General features: G+C 55.8%; 1 protein-coding gene across 2 annotated transcripts in view; it reads left to right on the forward strand.

Annotated features, from left to right (window-relative positions):
• Mrpl28 (mitochondrial ribosomal protein L28) overlaps nt 1-2,512 on the forward strand; it is a 2,749-nt gene extending 237 nt beyond the window's left edge. For both annotated transcript variants that reach the window (XM_015491045.2, XM_015491046.2), the window contains 5 exons: nt 1-172; nt 712-864; nt 1,237-1,371; nt 1,455-1,541; nt 2,110-2,512. The exon at nt 1-172 ends at the window's left edge or, in 1 of these variants, runs on beyond it. In XM_015491045.2, the coding sequence (XP_015346531.1) occupies nt 1-172; nt 712-864; nt 1,237-1,371; nt 1,455-1,541; nt 2,110-2,217 (655 nt within the window). In that variant the 3' untranslated portion in view covers nt 2,218-2,512. The remainder of the gene's footprint in view (nt 173-711; nt 865-1,236; nt 1,372-1,454; nt 1,542-2,109) is intronic.
• The last annotated feature ends 11,609 nt before the right edge of the window (nt 2,513-14,121 follow it).

Genomic DNA, 14,121 nt, shown 5'->3' on the forward strand with positions numbered 1-14,121 from the left:
CCCCGTGCACTACCGGCCCCACGGCGCCCGGTTCAGGGTCAACCCCGCGAACGGGCAGCGGGAGCGCGTGGAAGATGTGCCCATCCCCATCTATTACCCGCCCGAGTCCCAGCAGGGGCTGTGGGGAGGCGAGGGCTGGGTCGTGGGCTACAGATACGTCAACGGCGACAAGGTGGGTGCGCCCGGATCCGGTGCTAGGTCAGAAACAAGGAAGGGGGTGAGGCCTGTGTGCTCAGGAGAGTGGGAGGAGGGGAGGTCGGGGGTCACCCGCCTGCTTTGCTCGGCCGTGGGATGCTAATTCTTGTGACACTTGAGGGCTGGCGTTGCTCCTTTGTGGGCAGAATTAGAAAGGCTGAGACCCAGAGTCGGGTTCTTTGCAAGGGATGCAGCCTGGCTCCTGAGTCTGCTTCTGTTGGGACTCTGCTGCTGGCTTCAGAGAACACATTTCCGGTGACACCTCCCCTGCTACTCTTTGTCTAGCTTTCTTGTGTAAAGCTGTGTGTTCCTCTGGAGCATACACACCAGCAATCTTGGGGTAAGGATGGGGGAAGCCAACCTCCAGTGAGCAGCCAGGTCTAGGCTGGGGCTCCTCTGTCCATTCCCAGTGGTTGGTGGAGTCTGTCTCCTGAAAGCATGAGGACTTGGGGAACACCACAGGCCCAGCCTACCAGGGAGAAGCAGCAGCACTCACAGATCTCTGTTGCACCTCAGCTCTCAAAGAGGGTGAAGAAGGTGTGGAAACCACAGCTGTTTCAACGTGAGCTCTACAGTGAGATCCTAGACAAAAAGTTCTCCGTGACTGTGACCATGCGGACTCTGGACCTCATCGATGAAGCCTATGGGTTTGACTTCTATATCCTCAAGGCAAGCATGGGCTAGTGACAGTGGGATCTGGTGGCCAGTCAGACCTCAGGGAGGCCAGAGCAGCACCACAGTGGAGGATGTGGTATCTTGGGTAGAGGGTCACTGGTAAAACAAGTGTGACTGGGCCCCTTGAAGCTTCCTGCCCACAGGAGAGTCACTCACTGTGGGTAGCTGACCTGTCCAAGGGGCCTGAGTGAGTGTGGCCACCTCTTTCCTGCTCTTGGAATTGCTTCTGTCCTCATTCACCCAGGCCTGTGTGCTTGTGCTGTCCACCACGCTTGGCCTGCTCTGGCTAGAAGCCTGACAGGGCTGGCTGGCAGGGTGGATGGGGCCCTGCTGTCAGCACCTGGTCCCATGTGAGCCTCCCGCCAGACCCCGAAGGAGGACTTGTGCTCTAAGTTTGGGATGGACCTGAAGCGAGCAATGCTGCTGAGGCTTGCCCGACAGGACCCGGCACTGCACCCTGATGACCCTGAGCAGAGGGCAGCCATTTACCACAAGTACAAGGTAAAGGCTTCCCCATCCTATCCTTCCTGCTGCTTGTGGCCCCTAGCCAGCCCCACCTCACTGCCCTCCCTCTGCCTGCACAGGAGTTTGCCATCCCAGAGGAAGAGGCTGAGTGGGTGGGCCTGACGCTGGAGGAGGCTGTGGAGAAGCAGAGGCTCCTGGAGGAGAAGGTATTCGCGAGTGTGCCCCAGCCCTGCTGGCCTCTCTGGCGCCACAGGTGGAGGAGTGTGGGGGTGCCATCTCGGGGAAAGCCTGGAGGAGAACTCACTCCAGCTGTGCCTGGGAGAAGCATGGCAGGCATCTGCCCCTTGGGATCCTTCTCTCTCCTGCACCAGCCTCTCAGTGGGAGGAATAGGACTTGGCGCTGTGTGTTAGCTGGGCCACCCAACATCCCCCAGGCTCTTCCTGGGAGGGTCTTGTAGTTCCAGGATGGGGTCCTCCTGCAGCATATCAGCTGGTTGTCCCATTCCCTCTGCTCAGTTTATCTGAGACCACAGGAAGCTAGGGGTGGGCATGGAACTCCTGCAACTCCCAGGGAGAGAAACCTTGTCTCTTGGGTGGGCTCTGCCCTCCAGGTTGGCAAGCAAGTTGGCATGACTCTGTGATGGAGCCTGAAGGCCCTGTCCTGTCATGCCCAATTCCCCTGGATGTCTGGCCAGGGGTGGCTGGTTCCCTCCCACCCCAGGGGCCCAGTTGCTCTAGGCTACCATGAGCTCACCATGAGCCTCTTCCCTTTAGGACCCTGTACCCCTGTTCAAGGTCTACGTAGAGGAGCTGGTTGAGCAGCTTCGACAGCAGGCGCTATTGGAGCCCGCAGTGGCACTGAAGAGAGCCAGCAGGAAGTGATCACAAGCCCTCCTGTTTCTGATCGTCAGGCATAGCTTTCCCCTGTGAGCGTTTTAGCAGTGTGGACAGAGTCTGGGGTGGCCATAAGGACCACCTGTGAGCAGTGTGAACCCTGTTCTTGTGTAGTAATCACAGAGCTTCTGGGGTAGGCTTTTTGGAGGTCTGAGGGGCCTTTCATCCCAAGTTCCCCAGAAGGCCTGGTTCCAAGCAAAGGGCCTGCCCAGATGGGGGCACATGCTGGGCAGCATTGGTTATGCCTGTAGGATTGAGTGAGTAAAGTCTGAGCTAAGCTGTTTGTGTGGGTGCGTTTCTTTGCTTGGAGTACTGGAGTTCCCTCACCCCTGCCCCAGAGACCCAGTGTGGGCTGTGTACACCTGTGGCTCCAGCTGCCATCTCCACTGAGCCATGGTGATCATGCTTTAGTTTGGTGCTTTCTTTACTCTGGGAGGAGGTCCCAAGTAGTTAAAGTGTCTGGGTGTAACAGGAGTGTACTTGTCACCTCTCATTGCCTATCCCTGCCTGTTACAGAATGTTCTTCAGAGCAATGGAAGGGACGCTGCCGTGGCTCTGGGGACTGAGGAGGGCCTCTTTGTGCTTTGCAGGAACTTGGAGGGGCTGCTGAGGGCAGCTTTTAAATTTTTTTCCTGTGGTACTGAGATCAATCCCTAGTACCACAGGAAACCATCCTGCCTCAGCCTCCTCAGTAGCTGGGATTATAGGTGGGCACGTCAGCACCAACTTCTGTGATCATACAGGAGGTGGGGAGTACACAGACTTAGGGACTGCCACCTCAGTGCCTCTCTTTCCTTAGCAACCCCCACCCATCCTGCTGGTTGGGGTTATGGCTTGAGGTGGAAGCTGAATCAGGCACTGTGAGGTTTGGTGTGAACCTATCCTTCCCTGAAAGCCCTGAGCACTGAGGCACCTCAGTTCTCTCAGGGACCATGGGAGCATTTTCCCCAGGCTGTGTGTGGAAGAGGTGCTGGTGCATGTCCTCAGCACCATACCCTGGCCATAGCTGGTGCAAGAAGAGAGAGGGGACATCAGAGGCCACTGGCTGAGGAGCAGGGGGCTCCCCAGGGTGCTGTGGGAGCACCCATGCCTGGGCTTTGCTTACAGCACAGAATCCAAAGGGAACATGTAGCTGGCCCTGCAGGGACAGGAAGGTCTGGAAGGCTCCATAGCCCATAAAGGGGTTTGTGAGGGTTGGGGCCTGATTTGGGGTCAGCCCAAGGGATGTACCCCCAGAATCTCAGTCTGTCCCCAAGTGTCCTGGTGCTTCCTACATTATCAGTGTCACATAACACACCTCTTTTGTGCATAATTAAAAAAAAAAAAATTTCCCAAAACAGACAGTGCTTGGTCAGCTCCGGCCCTCCCACAAGGCTCTGCCCAGTTGTCTGAGCCATAGATGTGGCACTGAGGTCTTTGGCTCCAGCCAGATTTGTTGTATTCTGGGCCTGCCACCCAGTCCTGCTGTTTTCATGCCTGGGGCTGGGGCTGGGGCTGGGCCTAGGCCCTTGCTGGAGAAGTGCCAGGATGTCCCCAGCCTGCTGACTGGGCCCTGCTCACTTTCTGCCCTTTAACCACAACCAGGCCCCCAGGCGAGCAGGACGGTGGGGTTTCTTGTGTCAGTCCATGGGGCTTCTGGGGTCAGGCTGGCTTGGAGGGGCATGTGGTTGGAGCAGGGTAGGGGTCAGGTGGGGCTGCAGGCCTTGCAGACTGGGCAGGCAAGCATCATGTCCTGCCAGAGTTGACTGGGGGTTGTGGCTCTGGGCCCGAGAGCTTATCAGGTTATGGAGGCCAGCCACTGCAAGGCTGTGGCAGAAGGGGGCACACAGCCTCCAGGAGTCCGAGGCTGTTCCTACTCCCCTCAGGGAGGCCAGACCCAACTGAAGTAGGTGCTGGGTGTGACCTTGGCTTACATCCAAAGCAGCCTTTTTAAGGTGGGAGAGAGCGTCAGCTGTATCAGATTCTCACAGATGTCTGTGACTCAGAAAAGGATAGTGGTCCTCGGTGAAACTAACCTGGGTCTGGGCCTTTGGCCATGCTGCTGCCTTCTGAGCTTGTGGGCACATGGGGACTGCATCCCCTCAGACACTCTCACATACATACACACATGGACCTGCACAGGTAAGGAACGAGGAACAGAGCTGTGGCCCCCGATGACCCTGCCCATGCCTCCTGCCCTCCTCCACCCTCCCTTCTGTGCCCCTGGACTACACCTGCCAGCCTTCTTCCTGCTGAGGGCCTGCCATGGAGAGGTCTGTGCTGACCAAGATCAAACCTGCAGAAGGCAGAGCTGCCCTGTGCTGGCCCACACCCTGGCCCTGCATCAGCTGGACCTGACCAGCCCTCAGGGGCCAAGACACCCCTTTGTGTTCTGGGACTGACTGAGTCCATATGTTTTTACAACAGCAGAGCCTGAGGTCAGTGTCAAAGGGGCTGTAGGTGTGGAAGAGGTTGGGTACCAGAGTGGACCCTCACTGCTGCTGTGGCTGAGCTTTGGAGGCCCAGGAAGAGGTGACCCATCACTCCACCTAGAGATAGGACAGGCAAGGCCAGGAAGGCAGGTTTGGTGCCAGCTGGGGTGGAGTGGACGTGGGGTGGTTAGTGGGCCCTGTGTGCACTGGCAGCCCAGGGATCCAACATGAGGTCCATCCACATGTCACACCCACCTGTGCACGTCAAACCTCCACCTCATGTCCTCTGACGCCTCCTCCCTTGCCTGTGCCACCACAGTCTCTGATAAGGTAGGAACTTTCCACTACCTTCAGACGGGGTCAGGTCATGTGGAATCCCCAGGCTCCCTCTAGTCCCTGTGAGCCAGTCCCAAGCTGGAACCCTGGGCCCACTGAACTTACCCTGCAGCATGGGCCCCACATCATCCTGGCTGCCTCTGGTGCAGGGCACCCCAGCCTCTCCCAGCCCATGCCATGCCCCAGAATGGGCACATCTTCTCAACCACTACCAGCTGGCTTGGGCCAGCATCCCCATCCACACCCTGCCCGAGGACTACACCTGTCTGCTGGTGGCTCCAGCATGTGGGGGAGGCTGGTTGAGTCCAGGGCTCTTTCTGTGACAGGGCTGCTCAGGCTGGGTTCAGGTCAGGCCAAATCCAGGGGCCAGTTAAGTAGCTGAAGTCCTGATGCCCAGACTGGCCATAGCTTCAAACCAGCAGTGGCCACATCCATCCTGAGCCTACTTCTCTGGGACCAACCCAGCCACCCCTGAGCCTGCTGCCTCGGATGTAGGAGCCTCAGGACTCATATGCCAGCCCCCCCATTCCTAGGCCCTGGCCTGGGTAGAGGCCACCTCTATGACCTCACAAGCCTCCTGGGTCTGCTGTAGCCCTGGCTTCTTCCTGATAACTCAGGCTTGTACCTGCTTTTTAGCCCTAGAACTGATCATTCTGCTCAGCAAATGTTCCTGGGCCAGAAAGTGGGATGGAGGCTTCGAGGGCATTCAGGAGGCGTTTAAAGGATGCTTGACCAGGTGGTGTAATTTCCGGGGCATTTGGACAGGACAGGCTGTTTTGATTGTCACAGAGACAGGGTTGAGTTGGCTCCAAGGCAGCTCCCAAGATGATCAGTCCATGAAGGAATGGTTTGTGACACTCTTGCTGAGACCAGGGTTTATGTGGGATATCGAGAAAGCCTTGCTAAGGGCTGATGTGGGCAGATGGGCTCTGCAGGCAAGGAGTGCTCTGTACTCCAGAGGGCTTGCAGCCATGGGGAGAACAGGCACAGTCCAGTGTGTGGCTGAATGTGCTCAGGCCCCAGAGTCCTGCCTGGTGGAGACTCAAGGTCCATAGGGGGTAGGGGCAGGCTGGTGACCTTGGAAGGCTCTTGGGAGGGAATTGCAACCATAGGTCCATGTGTTCAACAGGCTATGGCCTGTGAGAGTAGAGCAGAGTGATGTGCAGGCATGGTTAAGCTGGCAGGCTCTTGGCTGTCTGAAGTAGGTTGACAGCTTGACTTTGCCCACCTAGGTTGGGAAGCTCTCCTTGCTCTTATTCCCACTGCCCACTCACTATTTTCTCACCAGATTGGGCCTGGCTTTCTCAGCCCCTGGGGCAAGCCTGACCTGAAGTCCTACTCTCAGCAAGAGCTGCAAAGGGACTGCAAGGTAACTGTTCCTATATGCACCAGAGACAAGCCATGAGAGGGACAGGCCCCTTTCACACTGGACATGCATGAAACACACGCAAATGCTCAAGAGCTGGTTTGGGAGCAGCTACCATGCAGCCACACCCGATCGCCCCTCCAACAGGACCCTGGCATGGGCCCATTGGCGGCGCCGCCTGCTCCTTCAGCAGTCAGGAGTGGCTTGGGGGTGGCGGTGTCTAAAGGGGCTGGTTGCCATGGCTACCATAGGGTTCCGAGGCCCGTCATCTGGTCCTTGCCTCAGCCAATCGGCGGCGGGAGCCCGAGCTGCAGCCTAGAGTCCCGCTTCTGCCTCCCAGCCACACAGTGGCCAAGAGCAGGGACCCGCTTCCTGGAGTGGCTGGAAGTGGACAGCCGGCTGAGCCCATCATGGCGGACAGCAGGACAGTGGGGCGCGAGCAGGCGTATGGAGCCAGGCAGGTGAGGTAAGCCAGGCGGGTGGACAGATGGATGGATGAACAGGCCGACAGGTGGACGGACGTGGTCTTGCAGCCCATTGTTCTTGTGGCTGCGGCCCTTCCCTGGGCCCACCCACCCTCCGTTGTGCGCGCACATGCACATACACACACACACACACACGCACACACATATACACGCTCGCACCCTCACCCTTGGGCCCTCTCCCCACATGTCCCAAGGAAGGGTCAGGGGAAGAGACAAAGGAAACCACAGGAGGCAGATGAATCCCACTGCACCACGGACCCAAAAACCGCCCTGGTAGGTCTCTCACGTCAGACTTCACACAGAAGCGGCATCAAAGGCTTTCAACTGGCCCGGGCCCTGGCGTTCTGGCCACCGTGCCTGGGCTCAGCGACAAGCCGTGTCAAGTCAGTGTGGTTAAGGAGCATTTTTTTGAGAAGGGGAAAAAAAGCGACAGAAAAAACTGTCCACCTATATAACAGGGAGCAGCCAGCCTAGATGGATCAGACGCGCCAAATCCCATTACTCGGGACTTCAGAGCACAGACCTTGCACGGGCAGCTGCGATTAAGAGCTTGTCAATGGAGCCCCTTTGGAGATCAAAGGGGCCATGCATGTGCGTGTGAGTGTGTGCGTGCATATGTGCAAATGTGTGCATACACGTGTGCATGTGCATGTGTGTGAGCAAGGGTACGTGCTCTGGGGTGACAGCAGAGGGACCCTGTACTGCAGCACAGTGGAGCCTTTGTCGTGTGTCCCCTGCCCACCTTAGCCACCCTCTATGTTGCCCATGTCCTTGCTGTTTCTGTGACATGCATGGGTATATCTGGGGGGCCAGGCACAGGCAAGGCCTGGCCCCTGACACCCATGCCCTCGGAAGGTGATCCTGGCAAGGCCTAGTCCCCTGCCTAGGCTTCCATGTTGTATTTGTGTCTGATCCTTTCCCTGTGTCCTGCCCAGATGGGCCTGCAAAAGCCAGGGTGCAAGCCTGCCTGTGGGCAGGGCTGCGTACAGCCACCCGACCACACTCCTGCTGCCCACAGAGCCTCCCTCTCTCAGCTGGCCTGGCAAGTGCATCCTGGGGGTTCAAAGCTGCTGTTGATGCGATTGTTAGGTTATTAGGTAAACTCTGAGAAGCAAATCTTTTAATCCACTGTGGCTAATCCAGTGCACTTTTGTTTGCCACAACAGATTCTACAGCAACAAAGGGGCTGGAGGGACCCCAGCATACATAATCACATACTCAGAACTTGGCCGCAGTGGCCATAGCGTTCCTAGGCAGCCGAGAGAGACATCTTGGGACAGCAGTGTAGAGGGCGGCAGCCTGGAGAGGCACGGGCAGAGGAGGGGCTTAGGCAGGTTGATGATACTGGCAGCTGCCTGCCTGGGTGACATCTCCTCACCACCACAAGGATGTCCCCTGGTCACCAGCTGCTGCTTCCTGGGACTCTGCATGTTTGGAACTCACTGAGATGAGGGAGGTGGAAGAAAAATGACAACAAGGGTGCAAGGGCACCCAGAACCTGGAAAGGCCTGTGTGGACAGAGGCTGTCAGGATGGGGCAGGGTGTCCAGTGAGGGAACTGCAGGGGTCTGTGAGCAGGACGGCAGGTGTGCCCAAGGTGAGAACAAGTGGTGTGAGGCTGTCAGGGAGATGTAATTTTAGCTGAAAAGGTCCTCGGAGGTCGTGCCCCCACCAGAGGACACCACCTGTCCTGGGGAAATGGCCCTGGGGCTGAGAAGAGGCCCTTAGCTCTCTGAGGACATATCTGAGACACCCGACTGGACCAGGTCAACTATAGTCTTCCTCAGGCCACTCAGGTCTATCCCTGGAGGATTACACAGAGCTCTGTGGGTGAGGTTGGGTCAGGACCCTCACTTTTCCAATAAGGACTCTCCAGTTGAGAGGTCTCTGCCCTCGCCAGACACAGGCAGGCTTTGGGCCAGTGGCCACCCCACCAATGTCACTGAGGCTCCAGAGTTGGAGTTACTAGGCGTGCCAGCACGTTGCTCGTCTCCTCCCTCCAGGCACCTGAGGTGTGGGATGGGCAGGTGGCTACCCCACCTGCCCTTACTTCTGTCCCCCAGATACATCACTGAGGTCAGAATACTTTCAAAAGGCAGTGTGGGAGGACTCCCCTTAGAACAGCAGTGGTCAGTCTCTAGTCAGAGGGTGTGGCCAGTACCCTAGGAGGGAGACTGCTGTGGGACCCATGGAGGTGGGATAGAGAACTAGCTGAGCCCTACCCTGGTCTGGTACCACTGTTTTCCTGTTGGCCTTGGTAGCCCAGCTCTTAAGACCTAGGGCCCATAGGGACTTGGGGTGCTGTGTCAGATCTGCTGGTGTGGGAACGTGAGTTTGCTTGCTCCAGGGGGAAAGCATGATGCCAGCCTACTGGGCCTGGGACAGATAGTAGCTCTGGACTCTGAACCAGAGGGGATGAGCAATGACTTCAGCAGGAGCTTCTAAAAGCCATGCCAGCAAGACTGATTGTCCACTCTTCACCTGGCATGTGTCCTGGGAGCAGGAACCTTCAGGGTTACCCATTGCTGCAGCGACAGTCGTGTCAATCCTTATTCATAGTTTCAGTGCTGGAGCCGGATTGTGTGAGCCTGCTTCTATCCCCCAGCCCCAGCTGCTAGGCTGTCCAGAGGCAGAGAACTCTAACAGCAGGATGGTGCAAAATGGTGGCTGGGAAATAGCCTGGAGGCAAAGGGAGGAAGGGCCCCTCAAGGGCCATGTCAATGCTTAAATGGCTGCCAGATGCAGAGTTGGGGCCCAGGGAGGCCCCAGCCCACAGTGACCACAGGAGCAAGGCACCCCAGGAAGCCGAAGGCAGAACACATGTCTCAGGAAGGTGGTGATATCATCTCACCTGTCCCCAGGCCAATGGGGGGCTTGGTATATGATGTGACAGCCACAAGACTAGGCTTGCAACCCTGTTCACCACTACCCACAGGTCAGCTCTGTCCCTCAGGGTATTGCTCCTGTGGGTTAATTCATACTGCTATTAATGGAAAGATGGTGCCTGTTACAGAGGCTTTCTAGTTGTAGCAGTAATATCACTGTGGAAACTTCCTAAGTATAAAGAACAACCCACTCATAACTCTGCTCTTTACCAAAGACCTTATGAGTACCCTGGGATAAGTTCTAAGGTTTCTTGTTGTTGCCCCAGCTCCGAACTGATAGAAAAGACTCAGGGACACCAGGGCCAGGCGTGTGATGTGAAGGCAGCTGGCTGGCAGTCAAGGTTGGCCTTACACTTGGCACTGGAACATCAAAATTCTTCTTTCACAGTGTGTTCAGAACCACAAGTAAAACCACTTAAGATCTTCAAGTGCGTCCTCCCACAACAGGGACCTAATTTGCTTACCCACCTCCACCTCCCACATCTATGGACTGGGCAATGAGGGCAGGGAAGGGACAGACAGGATCAGGCCAAGCCTGGGACCCCCTCCTCTAGAATGTGATCAGATCTGTCTTCCTTGTCCTCCCCTCTACAGCTGGTATGTGGACACTGGTTGTCTCCCCTCTGCAGCTGCCCTCTTCTGTGTTCTCCCCCACAGCCAGACCCTCCTCTGAACATGTTCCAGGGGCATCTTAGGTGATTCCCTTCTCTTGTTTATAAATGATCTTCCTCAGCCAAGTGGACAAAGTTCATTTTGTTTCAAAGTATTCCTTTTATGTCTACATCGACACATCTTTTTTTTTTTTTTTTTTAAACCAAGGATAAACTCAGAGGCACTGGACCACTGAGCTATATCCCCAGCCCTATTTTGTATTTTATTTAAAAATGGTCTCATGGGGCTGGGGTTGTAGCTCAGAAGCAGAGCGCTTGCCTAGCATGTGTGAGGCATTGGGCTCTATCCTCAGCACCACATAAAAAAATAAAATAAAATAAAGGCATTCTGTCCATATATAACCACCAAAAAAAAAAAAATTAAAAAATAAAGATGGTCTCACTGAATTGCTTAGCGCCTCGCTTTTGCTGAGATGGCTTTGAACTTGTGATCCTCCTGCCTCAGTTTCCCAAGCCACTGGGATCACAGGCATGCACCACCATGCCCAGTGACAACATAATTTTTGCTTTGAAGGGTTTATTTTTTATTTTTTTAAGAGAGAGGGAGAGAGATAATTTTTTTTAATATTTATTTTTTAGTTTTCGGCGGACACAACAGCTTTGTTTGTATGTGGTGCTGAGGATCGAACCCGGGCCGCACGCATGCCAGGAGAGTGCGCTACCGCTTGAGCCACATCCCCAGCCCGCTTTGAAGGGTTTTGATTGATTCATGGAAAGCCTGAACAAATGTCAAGGAAATTAATTAAATCTAAGCCTTTACCGGCAAACTCCAGCTCCCCCAAAGGCATTCACATCCAAAAGGACTCTTTCATGAAAAGAGGGTGCCAAGTTCTCAGAAGCAAGGCCCCCAGTGCTATGCCTGTGAAGCAGGCCAGAGACCAACATGCAGAAGACCCTTACCATAATTAAGCAGAAATATCCACCATATTTGTGGCATGTTAAGTTTCTCAGCCTGTCGGAAAGCTTTTTATCAGCAAAAACTTGTGCAGAGGGCATTGTGGTTGGTAGTTTCCTCTTTTTGTAAATGCCAGGTTTGTAGAAAAAGAAAGAAACTTGTGAAACCTCTGTCTGGTCTCAAGGATGGATCAAACAGCACTTATCATATGAACCTCCCAAGTCCCCCATCAGTGGGTATAAAGTTCAAAGAATTTCTAGACTCATTGCTCAGAGAAAGAATTTTTAGGAAATAGCCCCCTCTGAATCCTGTAGTCAATAAACCTGCTTCCTGAAAATTTCTCAGGTTCCAGCCTCTTCTGTCCCACATCACCTGCCCCTTCCTTCCTCAGTGTCTCTTTAGGCTAGCTCTGAGTAGAGGCTTCCAGAGGTCCCTCCTCTGGTCCTACCTCCACCCCACCCTGTGCCAACACTGTCCCTCACGCTTACACCACAATCTACCCTAGCAGGGCTGCATATTTTCTGCAGGCTTCCTGATTCCCTTCCTGTCCCTGCAGGGCAGGGGCCCCAAGGAGCCGGAGGCCCAAGGGTCCAGTTCTGGTCCCAGGGCTGGGGGACACCCACCACCGTGGGCCAGGAAGAGAATGGACGTGGACTTGACCCCGAGAGCCTGGCCTGGCCGTGGCAGCAGCTCTGTAGAACTGAGGCAAGCACTGGGGCCCCGGTTTGGGAGCGGGGAGGTAGCCCAAGCCCAATGTCTCAGAGGTTCTGCTATTTGTGCAGCCTGCCCAGGACTCCCTGAACTTATAGTGGCCTGCTGGGCCATGAGGGCTATCTACTGCTGACTCAGTGGCCACCCACTGTCCCCTCTAAGCTCTGGGGCTAACTGGGCTGGGAGGGGCTGAAGGAAGCTTCCAGTGCCAGCACTATTGGACCTGGGGGCTATCCTGGCAGTTTATGGGTGAGTAGAACACCCACTGACAGGACCCACTGGGCATAGTGATGGACCAAGGAATGAACCTTGGCAGACTGGGACACTCCAGTAGCCCCTGTTGATGCCACTCCCTTCCTACAGCAACCCTGGGCATCCAGCACTATGCTGAGTCCCCAGACAGTCAGGTAACAGGGGCTAGGCCTGCGATGTCTCTGCACATGCTCACCCCAGGCAGGTGCCACAGGTGGGCAGCAGGGTGGGATGTGGGTTGGTGACTCAAGAGCCCCAAGCCAGGATTTCTGTGCTTGCCTAGAAGCTAACTATGCAGGATAAGGGGCTGGGTATCAAGGATGAACAATATCCAATAGATATGATAGTGGCATTGGGAGAGCATCATGATGGAAGCATTGAGGTGAGCAAGTGACTAGATGCATTGAGGAGAGGTTGGTAGGTGGGACATAACATCAGGAATGGTCCTGAAATGGTGTGGGCTCCTGGGAGTGCTCAGAGTTTTAAAGCAGAGTGTAGGCCAGGTGATGGCTGTCAGCTAAGGTGTGGGTTGGATGGTGAGCTGTGAGCCTCGGATGTGCAGAAGTGAGCCTGAACTGATTGAGGTTTTATGGCTGTGTAATGAGGGCCCCTGTGAGGTACCAGGCAGACATAGCTCTGTGAAGCACAGCGTCCTGGCTGTCATGGGGTGGCAGACAAAGGGACAGCAATTGCTAGTGCCTATCTCCTCTCCTTGGGAGTGGCTGATGGAGGGCTAAGGACTGGGCAGGGCCCCAGGATTGGGAGAGATGCTGGTTCTGACAGGATGGTAGTGGAGAGCCGGTGCAGGGGCTGTTGCCAGGTATGGCTGCACATTCTCTTGCCCGCTGTTGAGTGCTTATAGCTGTGGGCCTTCTGTCATGCATCCAGTGGTGGTGGGCAACATGGAGTTGGCCTGTTGAGCTTGGGGGCTCAGACCTGAGATGTCATGGAGATGGGGGTGGCAGAGGACAGGACACGCAGAAGCCCTCCTTCTCAGGCTAGCCTGGACTAGTGGGACCCTTGGGCAGCAGTGGGAAGGAGAGCCCTTGTCTGAATTTGGATGGTGCCTGGGAGAAATTAAGGCAGAGGGATCTGTGTTTTGGAGCAGCAGTGGCCAACCCTAGCCCACAGCTCTGGAGATTTTACCTCCTGTCCAAGTGGCAGCCATCATTTATTGTGTGTCCTCATCCTAAGTCCCTACTGCCTAGGGCAGAGCCACAGTCGACCTTCTGGAGGTTCTGGACAGCAGTGGGTATTAAGAAAGGGAAAATAGGGGCTGGGCTTGTGGCTCAGTGGTAGCACACTTGTCTGGCGTGTGTGAGGTATTGGGTTCGATCCTCAGCACCACATAAAAATAAATAAGATTATACAATTAAAAAAATTAAAGAAAGGGAAAATAAAGGGGCTGGACAGTCACCATCAGCCTTGCCCTGTCCACGACAGCCAAACCCCCAGGACATCTGCTTTCATAGGCATCTCGCATGCCTTGGGCAGGCGGTGATGTTTCCTGACTTAAGAGCCTCCTGTCCAGGGCCGGCCAGGCAGGCATCCAGCTTCCAGTTCTTCCGGCTTCAGCTCCCTCGCCGAGGGGACTGGAGGCCGGCTGGGCGCGGGCCGGACTCGGGAGCCCTGAATTAGTAGACACCCGGGGCCGCCTTCGATGGTGTGAGTGGTAGAAAAGCTCTGCGACCCGGCGTGCTCACTGCGGTGCTCACATCGGGCCGGCCTTCCGCTCAGCGCAGGCTCCCTGAGGTTGCAGTCCTTGAGACCCTCCCAAATGCACTGCCGCGTCCTGGGGTCTGCAGTTAACCCGGACAGGCCCAAGGCCCGCCTCCTCCTCTGTGCCTGCGGCCCCTCCCCAGCGCGAGGCCCCGCCCCTAC

The sequence above is a fragment of the Marmota marmota genome, unplaced genomic scaffold (genome assembly GCF_001458135.2).
Source record: "Marmota marmota marmota unplaced genomic scaffold, marMar, whole genome shotgun sequence".
Taxonomy (NCBI): Eukaryota; Metazoa; Chordata; class Mammalia; order Rodentia; family Sciuridae; genus Marmota; species Marmota marmota.